Source organism: Paramisgurnus dabryanus, chromosome 17, assembly GCF_030506205.2.
Source record: "Paramisgurnus dabryanus chromosome 17, PD_genome_1.1, whole genome shotgun sequence".
NCBI lineage: Eukaryota > Metazoa > Chordata > Actinopteri > Cypriniformes > Cobitidae > Paramisgurnus > Paramisgurnus dabryanus.
This window is the reverse complement of record NC_133353.1, coordinates 5,368,957-5,396,759: the sequence shown is the minus strand read 5'-3', so window position 1 is coordinate 5,396,759 and position 27,803 is coordinate 5,368,957. Positions and strand designations below refer to the sequence as shown.

The 27,803-nt window shown below is 35.0% G+C and overlaps 1 protein-coding gene across 2 annotated transcripts; it reads left to right on the top strand.

The window, feature by feature from the left end:
* Positions 1-1,255: 1,255 nt before the first annotated feature.
* cnsta (consortin, connexin sorting protein a) lies at positions 1,256-27,566 on the top strand. 2 transcript variants are annotated; one of them, XM_065253554.2, is made up of 11 exons: positions 1,256-1,400; positions 5,453-5,867; positions 6,236-6,363; positions 11,221-11,251; positions 11,695-11,781; positions 11,874-11,982; positions 14,165-14,186; positions 14,297-14,390; positions 18,932-19,518; positions 23,993-24,131; positions 24,216-27,566. In XM_065253554.2, exons 2-11 carry the CDS (start codon positions 5,528-5,530, stop codon positions 24,422-24,424), a joined length of 1,746 nt encoding a protein of 581 aa, XP_065109626.1. In that variant the 5' UTR covers positions 1,256-1,400; positions 5,453-5,527; the 3' UTR covers positions 24,425-27,566. The 2 variants fall into 2 exon arrangements, with proteins under 2 accessions (XP_065109626.1, XP_065109634.1); XM_065253562.2 differs by having other exon boundaries at positions 1,261-1,400; positions 5,450-5,867.
* Positions 27,567-27,803: the final 237 nt, after the last annotated feature.

The following is a 27,803-nucleotide window of genomic DNA, read 5'->3' as shown; positions in this document are numbered from 1 at the left end:
CACATTTATTATAATGTGGCTTTTCAGATTAATTCACAATATTTTTTTGCAACTTTTCTTTCTGGTTTTGTATGATTGCTGTATTTAAAACAATATATGAATTTTTAATAAAATAACAGAGAAACTGGGAGGAATGCACATCACTTAAGAACCAACATGGCAATACATTTCCAGACAATATATAAGATGTTATTCTGAGGTTTTAAACAACACCAATTTAAGGAAAGTCTTCACAATCTGTGTCCATATTGGCTCTAATTCAGTTATACAAGGGTAAGTCCCATTAAATTGGGGAACACTGATATATTTACAGTTGCTACGTAATAAAATAAAAAAAACATATTTATAACCTATATTTAAACATGACATAGACTGTATTATAAATTGCGCTTCTTGTGCTAAAATTGCATCGAAACTTTATTCAATAATTTGCTTTGCGCATGCGCATTAGATTTAAAACTGTAGCAAGCAGAGGCAGCCTCCGTAGGTCGCATATGCAGGCTGCTACGTCATCAAGCCTGGATTATTTAAATTAACTGAGCATTACATTCGCAAGTCATAAGCATATTACAACGATTAACTAGGATAATAGTCAACTTAATAATTTTGAATTTTCTGAAATAAAACTGTAATGATGACGTATGCAGCCTACAAATGCGACTTCCGGAGTCTGCAGCCTTCAGAGTGAGAAACGGCCATAGACTGTAAAAAAAAGAATATTTACAGTATTTTAATTTAATTTTAAATGAATTGACAACCTTGCCCACCATTCACTTTTTAATATAAGAAAAACTGTAGCCTAGATATTTTTCTAATAACACATTTTCTGTTACATGGAGAAAGCGCCATTTTTATATCATCCACAAGGTGGCAATGTTCATCTAATCGATACACTGGCGAATTCACGAGCGCTATGGCTTTTCATGAATATTATTTATATATAAAAAACGCGTATCAATAATGTAAAAGAGTTATTTAATCAACAATCAGTTGGCTCACCCTACAACACAGCCAGGAAAACATGCCGATGCATTATATGAGTAATAAGAATAAAGAATAAGAATGTACTAGCTACTGTACATTGACAAGGTGCAATCGGGGAGGCAGGATAAAGGATATTAATGAGGCCACATTTGCGTAAGGTTACACAGCAACACATCCAATACACCGTTACTATTAATAAATTTAATTAACATCCGAATTCCCCATCTGCTGCTAAAGTGCCCGGATGATTGGCGGAGCTGCGCAGCTCGCCGAAGTACCCGGATGAGAGGCAGGAAGACCTGCGCAGATGTGCAGCAGTAATACAAACCCGCATCTACCGACAGCTCAGAACGCAGCTGTGCGTCTGCGGTGTATTAACCCTCGATTCCACTTGAAACCATCTGCCTGGTCGATCCGTGAGTAGTGATTATTTATTTATTTACAGAAATATTTGTAAACCAAAGTAACAGCGCGCGAGGATCCAAATAAAACGCGCGGCTCGTGGAATAAGACTTGATGTACTCAAGATGCTATGCATGTTAGCACACGAATCAATGACAGGTCCATCTTTAACATATATAGGTATGCACATCCACACCATCAGTACCTAAATTGATAAACCATGTCTTTATTAGCAGCTTTGAGATTTGTTGTTTGCATTGAATTGATGTTGCATCACGTGTGTATCGTTACCATGATGGACGGTTGTATTATATAATATTAGCATTCTGTTTTATCACGTTATATGTGATCAGCTATATTTAGTCTCTTTGTTATAAGTGTTGAAGTATTGATTGTGTATCACACTGGAAAATAACGTTTTAGTGAATGAGGAAGTTTAAGCATCATTTCAGAGAAATTTGCATGTGTCAGTGTGTTCATAAATCCTTATTCTAGTGATACATGAGAATATGAAAAGGGAAGTGAAACGTATTTAAAAGTACTTTACTTTTCACATTTTCTCTGTTGTGGTTGGGATGTTTTCTCAACATGGACACAAACACATACAGGCAAAACAATTTAGTTCAAGCCTGAGCCATCATGTTACAGTACAAATAGTTTTGCTTATGTATGAGTGCTGATATATTTCTGTGTGCTGTGTACAAGGATAAAGATCACTGTTATGGTGGAAAAGTATTCAGGCTATTTGGGATCGTCATTTTAAAGTATTGACACTTCAGAGGATACAACTTCTCTCAAAGGTCAACTATTTACAGTTTAGTTTCTGTAGCCTGCACTGTTTTTAAAGTCATTTATTGTCACATGTACTAGAATACTGTCAGGAAAAATGGTCAAAAATGTCGAAAAGGTATACATTTGGTACGATTTGCGCAAGTAGATTACATACAAAGTCGATGCAAACTCGCGCGGGGCGATGCGAATCGGTTAGACAAACAAAATTTCAACTTTATCTGGAGAGAAAAAAATAACTGTTTATCTGGTAGCCATCTTGAGTGTCACAGTCAATTATGTCCCTTCCAACAATTTTTTTTTTAAATGTTAGTTCCTTGAGGGCTTAAACAATGATTGAAAATTGTTGCGGAGGATGAGAAAATTGGTCTTGGACACATTTATATTCCTTATTATTGTCTCTACATTTACCAATGATCACCAAATACCACATGTTTCTTTACTGTAAATGTTTATAGTATAACATGCACTGAAGCTTTTTATTTTTTAGATTTTTTAATTATAAATATTTCCATGTCAAAGAACCCAAATCCAGTCATGAACACGTTGCGGTAATGAAAATTTTCCCCCTAAATGTGGAAAAAAAAAATTGGTTTGTATGATGACATTTGAAATCATTTGCAAAATAGTACATGAAGAGATGTTTGTAACTGTATGCTTCTTATTTTGATACTCTTACTTTTTATCAAAATGTTTCATGACACCTCATTCATCTCATCAAGTCTAATTTCGTGAGAATCACCCATATGTAAGTCATGTGTGTAACAGTACAATAAATGTAGTTCCACGTGTGTAGCTGCTCCAGTCAGTCTTGTTTTTCAGGATGAATACAGTAAACTTCTCTTTCTGATTCACCTTTAACGTTCAGCCTTTAACGTTTTTCGCATGAGTTAACAAGAGTGCTGCTGTCTTTCATTATACATTTTTTTGTAAAAGTTAAATGAACATAGTTTTAAATCAAATCTCCACTTGCTATACCATGACCAACCTCATGTTACTGTAGGCCTGCCTTTAATTCTTAGCATGAACTATTTACACTAAACAAAATGTTTTTAATGGCTCTTGACACGTGTTATATAAACAGATATTTCTACAGTGGTCGACCCATCTCCGCTTTTATTACTTTGAACATAATAATCCAGTAATGAGAGGTCTTTGATGTTTTCATTGTACAGTTCTTCTGCCAATGTGCTTTGTATTATTTCATAAAGTTGTAAACAACCACTAGAAGAGTCGGCACAAATGACCCAGATGTGTCAAGCAGTACTGAGAGGTTTCCCTGGGCCATTCTCAGTGATGATTGACGTTTTTAAATGACTGTAAATCTCATAAGGGCCATATTACAGTTAGGTTAAAATCTGCTCTAAATGGAATCCAAATTAAAATCACAGTAGTTATCAAACAGGTCAGATAGGATCTTGAGTTAGGAAAATGTTTCTGTAATATATATATATATATATATATATATATATATATATATATGTTTCTGTAATATATATATGTATATGTATATGTATATGTATATGTATATGTATATATATATGTATATATGTATATATATGTGCACTCGATGAACTGTAAGCATCATAGTTTTCATTCATTCTTTCTGCCATCCCAAAATCCCCAAAGCAAACAGTCAGGCCGCTGTAAGATCTGTAAGATAATGTATAATATTGCATAAGCTGTGTCATGAGACCTTATGTAGATGAGCATGAAGCACTTTCTTCAATAACAACCCAACAGGGACCATCATGGAAAATCTCCATGGTGTGTGAATTCACTATTCAGGGAAACCAAACAATCAGTGGGACATTGAGGAATGAGTGGGAGACGGATGAAAATATAGAAACTAGAGCTGTTTATTTAGGAAATATTTTTTGTTATTTTTCCAAACTAAAGTACAGAGGAGGTCAAAAGTTTATGCTTGTGTATATAAAGGCTATTTATAAATGAATGGTTTTTTATTTTATTTTTTAACCGTGTGTTATGTATTTACCAGCAATCACTCGCATTGTTATGCTTGTTGTTTGTATTTAGTCACAAGTCATCATGACCCAAATTTTTGCAGAGCCAAAATGGTTTGTCATTCATGTGTTTGTTTGTGATATTGTGTGTGTTGTCAGGTTCAGTTTATTTTTGTTAGTGCTTTCAAAATCCCCTTTACAATAAATCAACGCAAAACCTTTTCAGACCACATCATACCAAGGTAATGATGCTTAACCTTTTTTAGCTAAATAAAAACATTTGTAAAAACATAGGAGTCATGTAGCTAAGAAACAATATAATAATGACAGGCAAACAAAAAAGTGTTTCAGTGGATTATGGGTAAACTAGGGAGGCACTTACGTAAAAAATTTTATCAAATGAAACCAGAAACGTTTTTATTCAAAACTTTTATTTGGGGTCCTGAAAATACAAACTTTTGTAGACTACATAACTGTGAATCTGTGATAACGGTGACATCATGTGCACTGTAATTCAGTCCATAAGCATGCGCAAGTATAACCAAAACCACAATGGCAACCTACAAGACTGCTCAGTTTATTAAGTCATTCCCCACCAGCCATTTTTTGAAAGTTTCCTGCCAGAATTTTTTGTAATTTTCACAAAAGTTTCATATAGTATTAGTAAATAAACATACAAATATATCAAATGAAAGAACAGACCCTCTGCTTTCAAACAAACAAAAAAAACGGGAAAAAAGCGTTTCATCCTAACTATTTTTTTCCCTGCTTATAAAATCTGAAATATTGATATTTTTCTTTAAAAAAAAATTTAGCAGAAAGCTGAAATAGCATTTTTGTGAATTTTGTTAGAAATCAGATTCAGAACGATTATCAAAACATACACAGAGTTTAAAATTAGTAAAAAAAATTCAGCTTCAGTTTTTTAATAAATTGGGTAATCTAGTGGATAATCGCGGTATTACAGATTAACATAAAACCTCATACAGAACATGTTTTTTTATGCAAATGTTTTCTCTTAATTGACGAGATAACTTGTCAGTGGCGGGGAAAGAGTTAATACTTCTCCAGAAAAGTTTACAAAAGTTTGCCACTTTATAGTCCAGAGTAACTTGTAGTGATAAACCAACCTCATCGTTCATTTAAACAAAACTGCTTAATGCTTTTGCATTCTGGAATTATTCCTCTGTAGAAGAAATTTCTTTACGAAGTGACGTCGCCATCTACTGGCCTTACATGCATAATACAGCCTTTAAGTTATTTAGTCTCTTATTTTTTTCATGATGGCTCACAAGCTTTCATTCCTCCAGCAGCAGCTGAGCAGAAGCATCATTGAGTGGCCTTTAGGGGTTCAAGTGGATCTTCATGCTCTGGGTCAGCTGTACCTCATGGATGACGGACAGTGGCAGAGCGACGGCCCAGTGAGGCGAGGAGGAGGAGAAACCGACCCAGATTTCCTAAACGACTCCGAGTCAAGCACCAGCCCGGACGAGAACCAGAACCGCTTGGTCGAGGAGGCAGAGGAAGTTGAACAAGGTCCTCGGGGAGGGCAGAGGATCCTCCGACACGACAATATAAATAATAACGCAGATGATGAAGATTATGATGGTTCCAAGTTGGATGAGGAGGATAATGAAGATGAGGGGGTGGATAGTCACAGTGGAGCGTATTCTCCAGAGCTGGACGGACACATCCGAGATTCACCGACTCCCAGCCCTAGTCCCACAGGTAACAGACATCCTCAATGTGAAAAAACAGATACACCCATAAGACCACAGTCTGAAAAACACTGGATATAATAATGCTCTCGTAGATCATGTGGTCTACTTCAAAGCTTTAGCTTCCCAGACTACAATCGGCTACAAGTCTAGCCTTTTAAAGAAGTTGGCAAAGTCATGGATCACATTCAGGAAGTTGTTATAATGTGTAATACACTAACATGATCCTTGAGTTAAATGATTGTGTTGAGTCATGTTGTTGTACATTAGAAGATTGGGTATTGATTGTGTGGTCTGCTTTTTTAATTATGGCTTTATATGTGTCTCATCCAATCAGATTTGGAGTTGGAAGTATCAGGATTATGTTTTTCTTTTCAGTTTCAGAGAGTCTTGTGAGTCCTGTAGGGACACCACACAATGAAGTTGCTTCACCCCATGGCTTTATTCGCTCCCTGGCTGTGTCGCTGGAGGGAGATAACCCACTTCTGCCACAGTGTCTCCACCAGGTATAACCTCCCCGTCTCCTGTGTACTATACTCTCTCTCGTGATTCACACACGCACACACATGATAACTGTAGGCTATTTTAAAGTTCTTATTTGAAAAAGTCTCAGTAAGCCATTGGATGGATGCAATTCACTTTGTGCTGAGCACACGATGCATCTATTATCTTTGTGTTTTAACAGTTATGAACTTTCCATTTTGGAGTGAGGTTTTCCATGAGAGGATGTATATGATTTAGGCGCATCAATTCTGCACCAGGGATGTGCATAAAAAGTCCGGTCAAGCACATAATTCCCAAAATAACCATCTGCTTTTTACTGTGAAAGTTTTGTGCAATTGCGGAAAATATATTTAGCATACTAATTTGATCAGACGTACCTATTAAATGTTCTCCTAAACACTGCCATGATTAATAATTACTAATGTTCGTGTAACTTGTAAATCATTTTAAATTAAAGTCTATAAATTGCTCCGGATTATAAGTCATATCAGTCAAAAATGCGTCATGAAGACGAAAAAACATATATAAGTTGCACTGGACTATAAATCGGATTTATTTAGAAAATTATTTCACAAAATCCAAGCCAAAGAACAGACATTTAATCTGGAAAGGCAAGTTATTCAACTAAACAATGGCACACAGAACAGTGGGCTGAATAGATGACTGTACATGTTAACGTAACATTAACAGTTATTCAGCTAGCACAATACCATACAGAATATACCTGGCAGGCTGAATAGGCTAAATTAACATAACAACCCAAATCAAGTTCACCAAGCTCCCGAAGTCCTTCCACATCACTGAATCCACTTTTTCCATTTCCCATACCAGAATTCTGAGTATCAGACGATAAAAAGTAGGGGTGACCCCGAATAGTCGAAGATTCGATGCATCGATAGGAGAAGCCTGATTCGACTACCAATCTCACAGTCGAATCGTCGCAGATGTGTTATGAAATGAGGATCATTCAATTTTGGCCGTATATGGGTGCACACATTATCTGATTTCACATATAACAGCTTTCTCACAATATATTAATATAATGCAAATAATATGTGAAGTAGCAGCTTTCAATAAATATTTTTAAAATGCGTTAATAAATCCAACTACCCCTGTGACCGGGCTACACGTCCATAAGAGGTTTCTATGTTAATAAACCATTGCCTCTTTGTTTCTACATTAAAAAGACAAAGCTGGCAAATGATATTATGCCTTTCGTTCTTTTAATAATTTCTATATTTTATTTGATTTATAAATCACTTTGTGTTATCTGATTTAACTATTTGGCTTATGTTTTGTTTCCGTGCACTTGAGGCATTTTGCATATTTGTTCTGCACTTTGTAACTTCTGACCTTATTTTATTAAAAAAAAATATTTATTATAAACGTAAATTGTGATCTAATTTAAGTCTGTAAATTTTGGATAGCTTTTCGATGTTGCGCTATTGCGTGCTGGCCATGGTTGCGCATGTAATTTAGCCGAACGGGCTAGGTGCTCTGCGTCTCATATTTAGGAGTTCATCAAACTAAACGTTAAAAAACGGATGTTTTTCGACGAGTATAAGTTTTTAAAATGTATTTAAAACATAGTGGTTATCTTGTCAAAACAGGTAAGCCGTTTTTATTTTATTTCGGTGATGAAACGGAAACTAGTATCTGCACCGAACCTATTTCTGCCTGACACGAATGTCTTTCTTGTGATTTAATATTATGGTGGGTCGGTGTTTACTTTCAAATGATAGCAAAGAGATTCCTGAAATAAATAATATAATCCGGTCTTTCTGTATCTAAAGTTAATACAGAGATGATCAAAGTCAAAGCAAGCAAGCAGGTATTTCTGTGCCAAATAATAACGCGTAGTGTCTATAAAATCATTAATTTCAGTGTTTTTCTTGTTATAAATTAACGTTTAATGAATTGTATATAAAGCTTAGTTTTATCATTTACAGTCACAATCACAAATTATTTGTCATTTCTCATTTGTCGGGTTTTTTTGGTCATGACTGCTTTGACGTGCTATCTCCAAATTAAATAAAAACACTTAATTGTAGCCGGAGTTTCCAAGGCAGGATCACCTTTGTTATTTTTTTTAGGTTTAGTTATCAAAATGTATTTTTGTGTGATGTTCTGTAGATCGTGGCTTTAAAATGTTATGAGGAATAATTAAACAAATGTTGCCTTACATTTGACCTTAAAAAATATATATATATAAATGCATCGTCAGTTTTGTCTTCGTTTATTACTTGAAAGACAGTTTTGGTCACTTTATCAGAAAGTTGTTTATGTGTGCTGCTTGTGAAAGAAAATAAAAGTTACCAATTTGTACCTGGTCTGGCCCCCTCCCAACCCATGCACACAAACATAGATGATTCGACTATCGGTCGACTATGGAAAGATTCGACAATTCTGATTCGAATATGTAAATCCTTAGTCGAGGACACCCCTAATAAAAAGTGGTATCGGTGCATCCCTAATAATAATATTAATATTTTTTTTATCCAGGTGACACTGTATGGAAGTTTATTTCTGGCAATTTAAAATAAATTTATTAAATGATAAAAAATTTAAGTTAAAACCAGATTTACCATTTATTAAAGAAAACGTTATGCAAAAGTGTGCCAGAAAGCAAAACATGACATGCGTGGGGCGATACAGGTAACACAGAATTTGTACAGATGTGAGAAGTTCATCCAAACAGTTGCTAAATTTGTTGTTTAAAAAAAAATCAGGGGTCTAAAAGTTACTAAATCTAGCAATGAAGTTGGCAACACTTCCTCACACACTGTTACGTGAGCAAGTAAACCCCGCCTATAAATTTTAATTAGATTTTTGTCAATATTATTTCCTGAGCATAAATAAAAAGCATTGAAAACTGTATTAGTATTTTTTCACGTTTGACTTTTAATTTTAATATTGGCAGTCTTGTCTAGAGATTGTAGTGAAACTGAAATCACTTCACTCATCACTTATATTATCACCTTGAAAGTGAAATAATTTGGAACATATTTTGCATACAGTTTTCTGTATTTCTAATGAAATGGTTAATCTGGTTTTAATTTTCAATTTCGGCAGAGAAAAACTTCCAAAACACTGTGTTGTGCTGTGTTTGAAATATAATATAATGTGTGTTTTCGAACTTGGTTTTTAATAGTGTTGTCAGTCTGTCTGTCTCGCTCTCTTTCTGCTCAACTCCAGTAATTGTGGTGTTAAATTTGGTTTGGAAAATGCATTACCGTGTTTACTCTGGACTTTACGTGTTCTCTTCAAGCAGATGGTGAAAACCACTTATTAACTTTGTCTTGACTCTTTCACTAACTAGTACCATTCAGAACACAAGCTGAATTCACCTGTACTCTTTAGCATTGTTAAATACGCTCTTGTAAGTATGTTGATGGTATTGTTGGCATGAGCCGACTGCATTCTGCAAATCCACAATAGCATGACAGAAGAAACTACATGGTCATGCTCTGTTAAAGATTTATTTGAGCTTGACCGTATTCAGCGTGTTTTACAAGAAGCTTGTACAGTGGTACAGAATTTAGCTGGATTTTGATTTTGAATTTGTGATGCTGATAAAAACATTCAACATCATCAATATAAACAGGTGGTTAAATGGTTAAATAATAGATGTAAGAGAGAAAGGCCAGTCACAATTCACTAAAAACAGATGAAGTAAAAAATACCTATAGGAGAAGAGTTCACTATGCAAATATTATAATTATGTAATACTTTTTAAGTCTTTTAAAAAATAAATCTGAGTAGAAGGAGGGAGAAAGATTTTTAATGTCATGCACTGTAAAAATGCTACAAAAATGTCACTGTAAAAAATTTGCTTTAGATGTTTGCCAGTAACTTACTGTAGATTTAAATGTATGTTATTTACTGGGAACAGTTTGTTCAAAATTAAATGAACATTAAACATTAACAAGTCTATGTCTTTACAAAATAAAACTATAAAATAACAGCCTCATGCAAAGCATTCTGGGAACCAGAAATCCTTATTAACATTTTTCAGTGTATTCCTTTAGATTTTAGCTCCCAGAATGCTTTGCATGAGGCTGTTATTTTATAGTTTTATTCTTTAAGATATAGACTTGTTTATGTTTATTGTTCATTTAACTTTGTTGAATCTACAGTAAGTTACTGGCAAACAGCTGCCAGTAATACTGTAATTTCTACAGAAATGTTATGTTTTACAGTGTATAGAAAAAGTGATAGATTTATGCTGAAGTGAGAAAACGGTTGCGAAAATAAAGGTCAGAAGGTTTTACTGCCACACACTGGGCGAGACGTCTCTTATGTTGTATTACGTGGACTGCGAATGAACGCTATAATGATGTTTTATTTGCCTGGTGCGCTCTTAAATACTATAAACTTAACAAGACATTTAAAGATTGCTGAGTGTTTTACTCAATGACACCTGAAATGACAATCATGAGTCAGCTTCTTGGAGAAAGGTTTAGTATAATAACTGCAGTCTAACCAGAATTAACTTGTTTATCAGGTAGTACTCGTTTGTAAAATTACAGTACGTTTTTAAGCAGCATGATTTAGTAATTTTTATAATCCATAAGTGTAATACAGGGTTATATGTTATATATTTTTGTGATTTTAATCAAGAAAAGTGATAAAAAACCATACATAGCATATTATATAAGACTACTGATTGTTGAGTAAACTATGAATAAAGAATAGGAACACAATGCTAATAATAGAAATAACAATGTTGTTTAATAATAATATTATTATTATTATTATTATTATTATTATTATTATGTAAAGTGTTTCCTTATGTTCTTCTATAATGATGTTTCTCATTGTGTGATTCAATGCATAATAAAATTCAAACTCTCTTTCAGATTGCAGAGTCATTTATCCGTGAGGAAGATTGTATCCTGAACAATGTTTGTTAAGTTTTATATATATGTATGTACATAATATATGTATATGTACAATGCTTAAATTTATTAGACCACCACCCAAGTAAGTAAAGGAAAGAGTCCACATTAAAACACTTTATGATGCCGGATGATCTTTGAGACAAATTGCCTAATTTCCGAATAAATTTAAGCACTATGCTGTATTTTATTTATAAAGTGTCTCTAGTGTTTAATGTTTGTTTCATAACAGCTTTTGTTTTACACCTCACTGAATGCTGGTTGTTTTGATATTTCTGGACATGTCTGGTGTCGGTTATCCTGTAATTCTGTTAAATCCTGTGCATTAATGCATAACATTTCACTGCAACACTCTATAATGCATGTCGAGTGGAGTGCATCGGTGATTTGAGATTTTCCATTTCCATCATTTTCCCTAACCTGAGTCTTTCCCAGACGAGAGAGCAGTCCGGTTCATACAGTTAGAAAGACTTTATCACGAACGCTTGCTGTCCAACCTCGCCGCCCTACAAGAGCAGTGGGGTAAGTGCATTGTTTGTATTATGTGAAATTTCAAGCTTTTATACGTAATTATTATAAGTCTTTTATGTCAATGTCAATACTTGTTTGATCAGAGAGCCGATTGAGTTTGATCGGCAGATGTCAGGACAGTAAAGAAAACAGAAGTGACCTGGATGTCGAACACCTGGAGAGACTGCGGCACATCTGCAGGACACACAGGCAGTGAGTATACACACACGCACACACGCAGCTGAGTGACAATATGAATTGAGATGTTTTGATCCGGGGATGACGTAGGAGAATATGATTCTTCGGTTGATATTGATCTGAATCATTTATCTAAGTCACAAGTGCTGTTAATGCATTATACAAGCATAAGATATGATGTCAATAACTGGTTTTGGTGTTAGAAAGGTCATTGACAAAAAATGACAACAATATCAACAATCTTCTGAGTATACTGTGCTTTTTAGGGTTGTTAAAAACATGTCTGCTATTTGGAATCAAATTAAATAAAGGCATAAATTTTAGTTGAAAAACTTGAAGTATATTATCATTAGAAATGTTGGCTTAGCAAAAAAGCTAACATTAGTAAAGATTAAAAGGACACGCAACTTTTTTTGAAAATATGCTCATTTTCCAGCTCCCCTAGAGTTAAACATTTGATTTTTACAGTTTTGGAATCCATTCAGCCGATCTCCGGGTCTGGCGGTACTACTTTTAGCATAGCTTAGCACAATCCATTGAATCTGATTAGACCACTAGCATCGCCCTAAAAAAAAACACGAGTTTAGATATTTTTCCTATTTAAAACTTGACATGGCAATATCAGAAATAAAATAAAATAAAAGCTCATAGCACAGTTGTTTAACATTAAACTCAAATGAATGAAAAATTACAACATAAAAATAAAAGCTATTTCAAAATAAAATAAAAGCTCATAGCAAAGTTGTTGAACATTAAACTAAAATGAATTAAAAATTGAAAACATAAAAATAAAAGCTAATTCAAAATAAAATATAATAAAAGCTCATAACAAAGTTGTTAAACATTAAACTAAAATGAATGAAAAATTAAAAACATAAAAATAAAAGCGAATTTAGCAAAGTTGTTAAACTTTAAACTAAAATGAATGAAAAATCAAAAACATTTAAATAAAAGCTAATTCAAAATAAATAAAAGCTCATAGCAAAGTTGTTAAACATTAAACTAAAATGAATGAAAAATCAAAAACCTAAAAATAAAAGCTTATTCAAAATGAAATAAAATAAAATCTCATAACAAAGTTGTTAAACATTAAACTAAAATAAATGTAAAATTAAAAACATACAAATAAAAGCTAATTTAAAATAAAAGAAAGCTCATAACAAAGTTGTTAAACATTAAACTAAAATGAATGAAAAATTAAAACATAAAAATAAAAGCTAATTTAAAATTAAAAAGGTCATAACAAAGTTGTTAAGTATTAAACTAAAATGAATGAAAAAGTAAAAACATAAAAATAAAAGCTAATTCAAAATAAAATAAAATAAAAGCTCATAACAAAGTTTTTAAACATTAAACTAAAATGAATAAAAAATTAAAAACATAAAAATTAAAGCGAATTCAAAATAAAATAAAATTAAAGTTCATAGCAAAGTTGTTAAACATTAAACTAAAATGAATTAAAAAAATAAAAGCCAATTCAAAATATTAGTACAACTCAAATAAAATAAAATAAACTATGTCTATAAATAAAACTAAAATAAGTATTTTTGTCCATGTTTATAAAAAAATGTGTTTTTTGTTTCTTTAAAAAAATTTTTTTTTAATTTTTTAGTTTGGTTCACCAAAGAAATATTTGGTTTAAAATCTTTTTAAAAATTTGGTGTTAAGTACACTGTTGTCTTTCTGCAAGCATTTTTTAATGTCTTATCTCCATTACATTTTATAATACAGTCTGTTCTGTCCACTTCCAAGGTGTCATGTGTGGTGTAAAATATGTTGGCAGCTCTGTAATTGGAGTACAAGTAAATGTTTAACCTTTCGAGCCACTGGACAATTTAAAAGCATGTTAAAGCTGCGTGTTTTTGTCCCAGACACTTTCACCGGGCGGCCACACACCTGAGCCTCCCTCCTAAATTTAGCCCTTCTGTGTCTCATTTCTGCTCTCTGGCTGCATTTTAAAGTCCTGTGATGATTTAAGCATATGGCCGTTGCTGTGCTTTTAGCAATTCGAGACAAGCTCTAGTGTTTCGGTATGGGAAGTGTGCCACGCTAATATTAGATTCCCGCTGAGCGCCCTTAGATTTGGGTCCCTCTTCTACGAGCTGCGAAAGAGATGGAGAGAAGTAAAAATATAAGGATACTTAAGCGACTTAAGATGGTTTTGACTGATGTTTCATTTTTCTTGTCTTGTTTGCAGACCGGCACACAGCGCTGAGAAGGTAAGATAACTTAGGTGTCGCAGTTGAGATGTGCATGTCAATGATAAAGCTCATGTTTAAAGATCATAGGGCAAAAGTTAAAGTTTGTGTGTCTGTGTGTGTGTTGGTAGTGTGAGTTGGTGTCCAAAGTTCAGAGGAACAGCGTGATCAGAGAGGACCTGGCTGAAGAAGACCTCAACACTCAACAACTTTCATGCCGCTCAGGTGAGGTTTGTTTCTCCAATCACAGCTCAGATCACCTGAAACAGATTGTGAAGTACTGGGAGTATAAAGTAAATTCGATATGAGACTTTATCAGTTTTATATGTTTGGTTTCTGATACTGTATCCTTCTGTAGGGAAACATAAAATTCAGGGGGTTTTATGCTAAAGATTACAGAATCATCTTGTTTGTCTTTTACCCTGAATGTTTATTTTAAACATGTAGACTGCTTTTATTGTAAGGATGAGTAATTGTAGATATTAAATATAAAATGTTTTACTTCTTATTGTACACAATTTTTGGTATACATTATTTTCACATCTTTGTAACAGTTCTTTGACATGTAGTAAATAAAATGTGGACTTTTCAAGGTTAGCAGTAGAATAATGACACAGATTTTTCATTGAATATCAGAAATTTACATTACAGAAGTAAAACGGGTTGCAAATACTGTTACTATTTTTAAATAGTATAGAAAATTTGTCTCAGTGAATGTCACTTCAAGGTGCATTGTTTAACTTTTCGAAGGATCTCTTGACAGAAATGCAATATAAAATACATAATTATATAATCAGTGGTGTGTAAAAGCCTTACAAAATGAACCATATTGTTTTTATTACTTAAAGGGGGTTGCACACCGGATGAGAAGCTGGATGTGCACATTAAATAGTGCGAGCTTGGTGCGCGCGTCTATTTCAAAATACAAAATATACGTTAGCAGCCAATGTTAATCGTTAATGATTTGGGACAAATATGATGTTATTTAATGTTAAATTATGTGAGTGGCGCTCTGTGCCGCGACAGGGATGTGAGCAACTTCCTGAGTCGTAGCTGGGCGCCGCGGACAGGCGCATACTTACCCCTCGTTCAGACAGCCAGCGACGTTATCGCTGTGTGTCGCTTGTCTCTTTCAATGAGGCGTTTCTAAATCTGCTTGTCATAAACAAATGAGTACCATCCACGCCAGTAACTGACGAGAGAAGGGTGAGGTGAACTCCATTGCTTTGTTCTCATTGGTAGTCGCTCGACATTTGCATAAAGTTAAACTTTTCTTAACTTTCTGGCGTCGCTGGACACGCCCATACGGTCGCCAACGGTCACTGTCGCTCGTGTCGCCGGAAGTCGCCAGGTTTCCATTGAAATGAATGAGATCGCGTCGCTCTGCTACTGCTTGTCGTTGGCTGTCTGAACAAGGGGTTATAGAAAACAGTGGGTTTTTTTTAGACATCGCTGTGCAACCCCCTTTAGAATGAGTGGGTCCCCTTACATGGAAGTCGCCATTTCGCACCGCAAAGTTTGTACAGTAGCCCTAAACTGAAAAACTGACATATAGAGCGTGTTTTGTCACTACGTTGTCTTAGATGATGATGTTGTTTTTGTCCTGTGGCGGCTACCGTAGCTTCACTATAACCTCATTTTGGAAAGAGGAAAAGGACCTAGTAAGATTGCTGTAACATACACAGAAAGCATTATGTGTTAACAATATGCGTAAACAATGCTGTAAGGGGAGTGACAGAGTGGGGACGCGCGTGAATATAGTCCCCTGCTATTGAAAGTAACCAAGGGGACTATTTTCGGGCACTACATAATATCATTGCGCCTGCTGCAGCCATGTTACGGCAGCAAAGTTCTTGATTATTACGCCAGAATGAGAGTATAGTTCCTAGCCATATCTGCCTAGAAATTCGCAACTTTTAATTTTCCATCGGTCTTAGTACACGATGTAACTACAGAAGAGTGAAGTTTTAAATTGGAAAAATATCCAAACTCTTGGTAATTTTTTTGCGCGATGCTAATGGTCTAATCAGATTCAATGGATTATGCTAAGCTATGCTAAAAGTGCTAGCGCCAGACCCGGAGATCAGCTGAATGGATTCCAAAATGGTAAAAATCAAAAGTTTAACTCTATGGTAGCTGGATAATTAGCATATTTTTGTGTTCCTTTAACTGTAATGTGAATGTATATTTGGAAATCTGGTATCTAAGGGTGCAAAATAATCAAAATATTGAGAAAATCACCTTTAAAGTTGGCTATTGCTACAAATATAACCATGCAACTTATAACTTGTGGTCCAGGGTCACATTGGTATCGGTAGATGTCATTCTAAGTAGTTGCATATCGTCACATATTCGATTACAAACATTCGTTCGCCACATGCAGACGAGGCAACCCCTTCATTTAAAACACATTGATAGACAGTTAGAGTTCCCTCCTGTAGCTCTTACACATGTCTTATTGATGAGACGTCTCTTTCTCAATAGCTCCAGCAGCCGATGGGGTTCGTTACCTGAACACTGTGTTACTCGCATTGAGTTTCCTGACCCTGTTTCACTTTTACACAACAGGCACGGCAGCACCACACGCACACATTTTGTCACTCTTACAGCACCCCGTGCCCGGCCACCTGCTCTAGAGTATAGTGCTCGTCTGGGACTCCAGCAGCAGGTGCATCTTGCTCTGCGTTATTAAAGCCAAATATCAAAATTAGCAATCCGAGATACATACGTCCTTCATCTTTCAGACAAACACATCTGGAGTTATTTTAGTAAATGTCTATGCTCTTCCAAGCTTTATAATGGTAGAAAACAGGGATCAGGGAACAACTTCTGACTTAAAAAAAAAAAGGGGATCCATCCTTCACAGAGTTCCAATGTGTTAATAAAGGTCTTCTGTGGGTAATCGATGTGATTTTTGTAAGTAAAATATTGAGAATTTAAACTTTATAAACTGTAATAACTAGCTTCTGGTAGGGCGCCATCTTGGACTTGCGTGAAAGTTTTAGCGTAGTGAGCGTTTGTTCAATGGTAATCATTTGAATAAGAAATGATTTGAATTGCGTATACGTGTCCAATGCGGCCATCCGGGTGTAGCCACGGGGAGTATACTTGGAAAGCTGCCGGCTCGTGCGCGCGCATGCGCAAAAAAGTATACCCCGGCCTTTAGGATGCAAAATCAGCCAAGACACCAGAGGGTTAAAGTCCGAAGTTGTTCCCTGTTTTCTAGCGTAATAAGCTTGAAAAGCAAGTAAATTTACTAAAATAACTCCAAATGTGTTCGTCTGAAGACGGTTTGGCAAGATGAGAAATTAAAAAATCTTTTTAAAAAACTTGATTTAAAGGGGACAGAGAATGAAAAACCATTTTTACCTTGTCTTTGTTGAATAATTGTAGTCTTCCCGCATTTACAAACATACAAAAAGTGCTAGACATGCTAAACATCTCAGTCTCATAGAAATTCCTCTTTTAGAAATGTCAGCCAGAAAACGGCCCAATCTGAAAAACTGATGCTTATAATAAAATAATTGGCAAAATTTTTAGAGTGGCAGCAAAGTCAGCCAATCAGTAATGAGATTGCAAGTTAAGCCAGTAGGGGGAGCCAAATAGGTGCAAAATTACTTGTTTAAAATCCCCCACCCTAATAGAGCTATCTGAGAGAGGTTTTTAGGAAGCTTCTAAGGCATTTCAGACCCAAACAAAAAATGTTTTGTCTACATGTCACATCACAAAACAAGAATAAATACTTTCTTTACATTCTATGTCACCTTTAAAAGCACGCATCAGGTTTATTTCAATGCACATATTGTACTCTATTTATGTTAATTTTATGCAATAAAAAATTACATTTGCACAATTTTTATGAAAGTTAAGACTGAATGGACCTGAAAATGTCCAATGGTGTAACCGCCAAATGCGCCAAAGAATGAGAAATATTCAATATTTTTTCCACCTTGATGGCATGTTAGCGTAATCATAAAAAAAATCATATTACACTAAACTAGATGATTATATTTTATTCCAAATTTTTTATGAATATATTTATATTTTCATTTAAAAAAATACTAGTTACACCAATTGACACAGACCGGTTACACCACATTGACATTTTTGCAATTATCTCCCAAATTTTCTTTCAAAATGAAATAAAATCAAAATTTTAAACTGTCCTCAAAAAAGAAAATGTATGGAAAATTTCGAAAATTATTTCAAAATTTTAACCCTTTTACATTTAATTGAACCATACGGACACAAAATAATTAATGTCACGTCATTGACCCATGGATCTCGGATAAGGGCCAGACCGTATCCGGCACAGAACCGCGTTTGCAGCATTGATCTCTTTCTCTGGGAGTCAATGAGCTGTTTTCACAGAACAGGTCTCAGAACAGTGCCCGGTGTGTGTTTATGAACATTGAGTCCTGCATTATTGATCGGCAGGGATCCGTTCAGCAGGGATGTGACGTATCGATAGTGATTGATCGCCTGCCATTGATCTGTTCTGTTGGGTTGTAAAAAGTTTGGCTGGCATACTAGCTACTATAATTTGTATAGCACTGTATGAATGATGACTGTGTACTGCTCGTTTCAGCTATTACATATGCATAAATGTGCAGTATACAACCAGAGAAGACCAGGACGCACAATACGAATGTGCTTTGCATAAAAACGCCTGCCAAATGCATTAACATAAATGTAAATTTGATTCTGTTCTAAACATAACCTTTGATTATATAATAAACCTCTCTCTGTCTCTCTCTCTAAAACAGGGAACGTTATGGAAGAGCACAGTACATTTGATATACTCGCCCAGCCTGACGATAGTAGCAGCACTGCCCTACAACCCCAGCAGAGTGAACAGCCCCATGACCCCTCCCCCTCATTAGCCACGCCCCTTCCCTCCTCCTCAGCATTGACGGACAGCTCCTCCTCTTCTGCCTGTGAGGAGGCAAGCTTAGAAGAGGAGAGCAGAAGCGTGGCAGCTTCTCACGGGGATGCAACACCACAGCCCGAGAATCTCCCGTCTGAGTCGCCGATGGATGCCCCTCAGCCAGGGGACGTCAAGGCCCAGCAGCCCCAAACGGACACAGATGGGCCTGAAGCGGTGACGGAGCGGACGGGAGACGCTGTGGACACGTGGCAGGACATGAAGGAGACAGATACTCGCTCTAAGCTGGATGGTGGAGGAGAGGAAGAGGTGATGGTTGAAAAGGCAGATGTTTTGAAGCAAGAGGAGACGGGAGATGATCAGGACGTTCCAGAGTTTGATTTGGAGGATGAACATGGGGTGGAGACGCTGGACGTTATAACCGTGTCCACGCTGGACGACATGGCCAAACGCATACAGGTGGAAGAGGTGGGTAATGGATATATTGAATATCTTTTCGGTTTATTTGTTATGTTGATTAGCATAGAGTTGTTATTGTTAAATAATTTTTAAAAAAAAGTGAGTGATGTCATAGTGACATCATCTTGCATGGGAGACCCTGAACAGCAACACTAAACTCTTTGATTTAAAGCAACAGTTTGCATAAAAATGAAAACTGTCATTATTTATTCATGCTTCTGTTATTTCAATCACATTTTTTATCATTTATTTAATATCTGGTTGGGTGGATGCAGTCATCATTCGGATGCAGCCGCAATCTCAGTGATATCATAGTGGATGACATTATATCTTGGCTTTGTTTTCACAATATTTGCAAATGCAGTCCCACTACGAACGGCTCTATGTTTTTGAATTTAGCGCAAATGTCATCACATAGACTTTATTTTAAGTGCATTGGTGTAAATGAGATTAAATTTGTTTTAACAAACTGAAGCACAGGTCAGAACCGCATGGAAATTGGCAGCATGTCACAGGCATTAGACATGTGGCTGGTTGCTTAAACCAGTCTTACAAGTTAGTCATCAAATCACATTTTATATATCAGTTACATATATTTTATCAAAAGGTTAGTTGTGATTCAGGACTGGTTGCCGTAAAGCTTTAATTTTCAAACGGGGGGAGTGAGATGGTGCCAGGGGGTCCCCAGTTTTTTTTTCACATTTTAAAAATGCATTAATTCATCATAAATTCTTTGCAATTAAACCTCAGAAAAATAAGGCTAGTAACCAACAGCACTACTTTTTATAATTGAATATGTTTGGTTTAATTGAAATTCAAAGTTTTATGTCACGAATATTCTTACAAATGGATGTAAACAACTTAAAGCCTTAAAGAATGATCTTTTCTCTGTATGTCAGATATGAATGATTGTAATTGGCCGCCCCGCCTTGTGTAATGTCATCATGATGCTTCTGACCTCAATGAGACAATCGACAATAAGATCTGGACCACGGATCTCTGCTCACACAATACAGGCCTTCATGAACCTAACATCCCCTGCGGCCTGCACAATGTTGTGCTTTGTTTCCAAACATGTGACACTTTGTTCTTAATTTTGAGGAATTGTCCTGTCCTGATATGAAGACTTTTTGTGGATGCTTTTGCAGAGCGATCAGGGCCAAAATAAATTTTGTCCATTAATAAAAAATCTGTTAACCTTTTAACAAGCTTACTGCTTTTTTTTAAATGCCTTATATTGATATGAATACATTATATCTATTTTATGGGTAAACTACCATGGTGTTTGAGCTAGGGATGCATAACGATTAATTGCGATTAATCTATAGCAGAATAAAAGTGTCAAATATGTGTGCGTGAACTGTGTATAATAACTTTGTATGGATAAATGCACACACGTGCATGTGTATATTTAAGAAATGTTTACATTTGTATATACATTTTGCATATTTATCTATAATTTATATTATATATAAATATAAATACTTAATATATAAATACATTTTTTAATAAAATTATACATGCACATGTGTGCATTTATCTATACAAAGTTATTATACACAGTATATGATGTAAACAAAAACTTTTATCCTGCTATAGATTAATCGCGATTAATCGTTATGTATTCCTAGTTTAAGCGTGTAGGTGAATTTTGACCTTCAGTCTGATCTGTCAGCTGTAACACATGTGCAGTTTTGACTTTAAACATATCAGACTTCTCTGTAAGTTTTGTGGCTTCATTTTGAAGGCTGAGTCTGTATTATTGAGATGTACAGACTTCTCTTTTGTGGGTCTGGGTAGTGATGGAGTTCATTTGGTTTGCTTTTACTGCAAGTATGTGTTGGTTTGTGTGGATGACCACAGATGAACTGAAACATTACTCTCAGTATTGGTTTTACATCCACCTCAGTTATTAGACTAGATGCTTTTTCTATTAGAGAAGTTTGAAGAGTTCAAATAAATATAATAGGGAGAGTATAATGCAAGTCTAAGAACCATTACACTTTAAAGGCAATGAGCAGTTTAGTAAAATGGGCATTTGGTGGTCAAATGAGGTCTGTTGTTGTTGTTTTAAGGAATTGAGTTATTGTATATTGAATGGCTTTGTTGTTTTAGAGGTTGTGTTGAAAGCGTGTAGGGAAAAACTTGAGCATTATTTTCAGGCTGTCAAATGAAATCACAACAATGTGGATTTATAGACTGTTATGGCGATGCTTGAAACATTTGTTTTCAAGTCAAACATCTCCAAATGTGACCCTGGACTACAAAACTAGTCATAAGGGTCTTTTTTTTATTTATTTTTTAAATTGAGATACATCATCTGAAATCTGAATAAATAAGCTTTCAATTGATGTATGGTTTGGTATGATAGGACAATATTTGGCTACTATTTAAAAAACCTGGAATCTGGGGGTGCAAAAAAATTTAAATATTGAGAAAATCATCTTTAAAGTTGTCCAAATGAAGTCCTTAGCTGCACATATTACTAATGATAAATGCATTTTTTTATATATTTACAGTGGGAAATTTAGTAAATATCTTTATGGAACATGAACTTTACTTAAAGGATTACTTTAAAAATCCCGATAATTTACTCACCCCCCATATCATCCAAGTTGTTTATTTGTACAGTCGAGAAGAATTAAGTTTTTTGAGGAAATTCTAGGGTTTTTCTCATTTTAAGAGACTTTATTGGACCTCAACAGTTTATAATTTCAATGCAGTTTACAATTGCAGTTTCAACGCAGCTTCAAGGGACTTTAAACGATCCCAACCGAGGCATAAGTCTATTATCTAACGAAAAGATAGTAATTTTTGACCAGAAAAATACAAAATAAGCACTTTTAAACCACAACTTCTTGTCTTGCACTAGACGTGTGATGTGACCCATACAATGTATTCACTGAAAAAAAATTTAACGACCCAAATTAAATTTAACTTAATTAAAATTTGCTAATTTAATCCATTACAATATCGTTTTTGGTTTAAATAAAAAAAATTTGTGGTTTCTATATATGTATCACATGTGTTTTAAATCAGCTTATGTGAACTTGATTTACTTAATTTGCGATTACGTGAATAATTTGTGTTGCATTAAAACAATATTGCAAAAACTGGGTGGGGATTTCCAGTTCCCAGCATGCTTTGCAGTTTGCAATAACGAGAATAAATATCAGAATAAAGGGTTATTATATGCATCAAAACAATTGATTAAGTTCAACTAAATACATATATGTAAATAAATTCAGATAATTTAATTGCATGCAACCAGTTACACTGAAAAAAATATTAAATTTTCATTCAATTTACTCGATTTTTTTAAGGTAAGTGGTTGCAATCAATTTATTTAAGCTACATTTAAACAAAAAGCTTAAATAAATTGATTGCAACCACTTACCTTAAAAAATTGAATGAATCATTTCTTTCAGTGTACCTTTTTTTTCAGTGTTGGCTATTGCTACAAATATACCAGTTCGACTTATGATTGTGGTTTTGTGGTCCAGAATCACAAATAAGCTTTCTGGATAAATTAGTCCACACTACAGATTACTCATGCATTTAGTAAAAAATATCCCTTTTTCATATATATTACATTTATGCATTTGGCAGACGTTGTATTTCTTAAGCTGATTAAAAAATATGTCACTTATCAGATATCTGTTGTTTTTGACATGACATCATCTTAACAAGACTCACATTTACATGAATACCCTATTTTCATCTTAGACACTACACAACATCCGTGACTATTATATTGAATGATTTCGTTGAGTACAGTATCATTTAAAACGTACTATACAGTAGTATTTATAAATGGCTCTCTGTGATGTATTGTTCTTGGTTGTGCTTGTTCATTAATATTAAGATTTATGCATGGCATTCAGCGTTGATTGGTCGGTTGGCGGCTCTTGGCTCTAAATAATATACGCTCATTGTCAGTGTGACCTCTGTGACTTTTCCATGTCTGCGGCTGGTGATGTAACATGAATGACTTGGTTCCCCCCATCTCCAATACTTTCATTGTCATGTGCATTATTTATGAGACTGGGTAACACTCGATTCAGATTATGTGCTGGTCAAATGGATTCCAGCTATTTGCTGAATAATAAAGATCATACAATATTAAACATACTTGGGCAGGATAATGAGGATTTGTTATGCGCTGTCTTCCATGCACCTAATCTATTTTATTTTACATATGGTCATGCATGCATGCTATGTTTATATTATATGTATAAACTAATAAATATTATTTATTATGCATTTATAATTACAAATCATCATACCTAAAATACAATTTTGTATTATGGTCCACTTGCCTAGTCTGCTCATAGTGACACCTAGTGGATAAACTATGTTAGTGCAATGCTTTCTCTGATTTTGTGAGTTTTGTGATCAACTAAAACCTGACCCTGTGAAACCACTTATGTTTATAATGTGTAAAGACCACAGTAAATCATTGGTTATGCCTTCTGCCCTTCAGATCACACCAGCAGCAGGTCTCGTGTCTATTTTAAAGAGGCAAGTGTCTCTAGAAGGAGCCAACAGTTCTGCCCCCGCTGCTCCTAAACCCAAGGTCCGCAAGGTCCGTTTCCGAGAACCAGATGATGGCCTGGACCACGGTAAGAATTAAACTTGAATGATATTACCTAAAAAGTCATTTAGTTTCCCCATTCTGAATTATTTTGCTCTTACCTGATATGCAGATGAGGTAGGCGGAGACTCTTGGATCCTCCTCCTCTTGTTGTGCTTGGCCACTGTGGTGATCAGTGTGGGCGGGACCGCGCTGTACTGCACCTTTGGAGATGCCCAATCCAGCGTGTGCACGGACTTTTCCCATAACGTGGACTTTTACATCGGCCGGGTGCAGAGAGGGATGGATGAGATCAAACACTGGCTGTCTCCGAGCTCATAGCAGGACAAGGAAATGACAAAATGATGCTGTCTTCTCGTATAATTTCTTAATAATGAAGTGAAAATATGTTAAGCTGCAACACTTACAGCACAACAAACTTCATGCTGTGACTTAAAAAATGTTCATATACAGGACTCGGCTGGGTCATTCTGTCACAGAAGACACCCAAATGAACCTTAAGCCTGTCATTCAGGTGTGAAAAAGAGGACGCCCGTCCTCCAGAAGACTTCTTGGCCAGTTTTTGACTCCAGTAGCTCACTGTTTACTGCCATCGACTGAACCTCATACAAAGAGATGTTGTTTTTAAAGTCTTAATATTTGGTAGACGGGATTTTCTCTTTATTCAAATAATATTAGCACTACAGAAAAATTATGGACATAACCATCTGTAGCCTGGACGTAGCATCCTCCTGCGGTCAACCTGGATGGTCTTACAGAAAACGTTTAAAAAGGACAAAAAAAGCAATACGTGTCTTAATATATACATTACAGTCAGCAAGAATATACAAATGGGGGAAGAAAGCTGGTTTCAATTTGGTATTGGTAAATCGACAGAAAACTTGTAATAGATTTAAGTTTTTTATAATTGCTCATTTAAATATTTTAGTAGCTGGTACAGCTAAAAATCATATTAACGATTAATCGCGATTAATCTATAGCAGAATAAAAGTTTTTGTTTACATCATATATGTGTGTGAACTGTGTATAATAACTTTGTATAAACAAATGCACACAAATGCATGTATATATTTAAGAAATGTTTACATGTGTTTATACATTTGTACATTTATGTATAATTTATATTATATATAAATACTTAATATATGAATACATTTTTTTCTTAAAATTATACATGCATGTATGCATATTTATATATACATATTTATTATACACAGTTTACACACATATATGATGTAAACAAAAACTCTTATTCTGCTATAGATTAATCGCGATTAATCGTTAAGCATCCCTATTTCAGACACAGCCCAGGATTTGTTAATCCCTATGTTTAACCAGTTCCCCAAATATATGATGCCTTGCTGACTGTATCTACACTGTAAAAAATGTTGGGTTATTTATTTTCAACCCAGCATTGGGTCAAAAGGGGGACAAACCTATGCTGTGTTGGTTTAATCATAAACTGTAAAAAATAGTGAAGTCACCCATAGGTTTGTAAAGAGATTTTTTGAAGCCAATAGCTGCCGTCTACATTTTGGCCATGCATTACTTGCAAATAACCGAAAATGGGTAAAGACAGGGTTCCCACGGGTCCTTAAAATCCTTGAAAGTTTGTAAATCTGGGGGGGGGAATCAAGGGAAGTTTTTGAAAATATACATACATAGATACAGGTCAATGAAAATGCTTGAATCTATTTTATGCAAGAAGTTTTCTGGAAAAAAATCAGTATAATTCCCTGTGTAGTGTGGGATAATATCATAAAAATTCTAGACTTTTTAAGCACACGTGCTAAATTGTTCGCTTTAAATGCTTGAATCTTTTGTATGCAAATGTTGATTCATACCAAAATGCTTTTTTGCATATTTAAGTTTGACACATGAAAACATCTTAGGTTACGTATGTAACTGTTGTTTCCTGAGAAGGGAACGAGACGCTGTGTCACCCTTGCCATACTTCCTGCGTCCCTGTAACGCCATCTTTGGCAATATTTCAGATAGTGATATACTTCCTGGCCCTGGTGTCACCCTGTCTTTGTCGTTAAGCCTCACCATTGGTTGAATTTGATATACACATTCAGACGCACTTACCCCTGGGTACCTCCGGGTATTGGACATGGAAAGTTCTTGAAAGGTCCTTGAAGGTGTGGGAACCCTGTAAAGAGGCAGGCAGGACTTGGGTAAAGCTGAGGTGGCTGGTTGCTGAAACCACACCTGCCTAGCTTGACAGCAGAAGTGGCAGTTCACCTGTCACTCAAGTAGCGCGCTCTTAATTATACAGAACTTTAAGACTTAATATAATTTAAACAGTTGTCATAAAGGGCAAATTTAGCTATACAGACCAAATATATTGTACCAGGCTATAAACATATTTTCTACGGTAAATTTGGGCATTTTAACATGGGAATTTCTCACTTCCGTATTGGCTACATCAGAGAGATCATAAGGTTGCCCCTCGGTTTTAACCCATTGTTGGGTCGGATACAAATTAGTTTTGGTTAACTTATCCTAATGGCTGGGTTTGTCCCTTTCTGACCCAAATAACCCAGCATTTTTAGAGTGTATAGATGAATGGGGAGTTTGGTACTACTGCGAGATAATTGTTGTGATTTTACTATTTTCTCAGGCATGGTCTTATCGATGATAACAGTTATTGTAATGATGGTGTTCGAATACTTTGTTTTTAAGTTATTATAACATGAAATCCTGTGTTAAATGAACTTCTTTTAAGTCACATTATTTCTTATTTTGTCATGAATGCATTGTGTTTGCACTACGCAGAACATTTGTGACCCTGTCTGTGAAATCCAGGCTAAAGTCTCATAATATAACTGAGATAAGGAGCATCAAAGTTTGATATGATCTTACTCAGTCAATATTAAAGATATCAGCGTTATACTGTATTTTAACTCCATGATCTTTATGTAAGATGATTTTATGTATAAAAAACGACTTTAGCTGGGTTTTCACAGACTTATTTGTTGTTTCCTTTCGAAGCACAGACCTGCTCTTGTATTGTCAACATGTACAAGTATATGAAATTTAATGTGTAGATTTTAACACGGTTGTCAATTTGCTGTGCTCGCGTTCACAAACGTACTTGGCGAGAACTGTAAAATGTTTTATGTTTTGTGTATTTTTATTTGTATGTTGTCTGGCTGGTTCAGATGACAATGAATGTCTTATCGTGTGAGTTTTCAGTATTTATTTTTTGCAGAACGTTTTTTAGAATCACAATGTACGACTGCATGCGCTCTCTCTCCTGTCTGTACAGAGACTATTTGAAATTTTGGAAACCTTATACTTGTTTTTCATCATTTTGTGTATATTTTATGTAAAGAATGCTGTATTTCCTTACTGTATAGTTCAGATCTGTTTAGTTACTGGTTTGGGAGAAAAATTTAAAGGTGAATGCAATGAGATGCCTTTGACCAAAATACCTGGCAAATAAATCTTACTGTTGTGACTTGGCTGTCTCGGTTATTGTTTGCTTGTTCCTTATGTTAAATTCATGTTTATTTTCTTAAGGCATTTCATATATATATTAAACAGTAAATATGTTTTAGTAAAGACGGTAAATACAAAAAAACTTGCAATAATTCTCTGTGATTAATCTGAACATTATTGGGTGGTTTCCTTGACCAGTTTTTAGATTAATCAATCAATCAAAAACAATCTTAAGAAAAATCTATGACCCTGATAT

Coding starts and splice junctions, on each gene's coding strand:
- cnsta (XM_065253554.2), top strand. CDS start 5,528: ATGGATGACGGACAGTGGCAGAGCGACGGCCCAGTGAGGCGAGGAGGA. Junction 6,364..11,220: donor TGCCACAGTGTCTCCACCAG/GTATAACCTCCC, acceptor ACTCTCTTTCAG/ATTGCAGAGTCATTTATCCG. Junction 14,391..18,931: donor ACAACTTTCATGCCGCTCAG/GTGAGGTTTGTT, acceptor TCTCTAAAACAG/GGAACGTTATGGAAGAGCAC.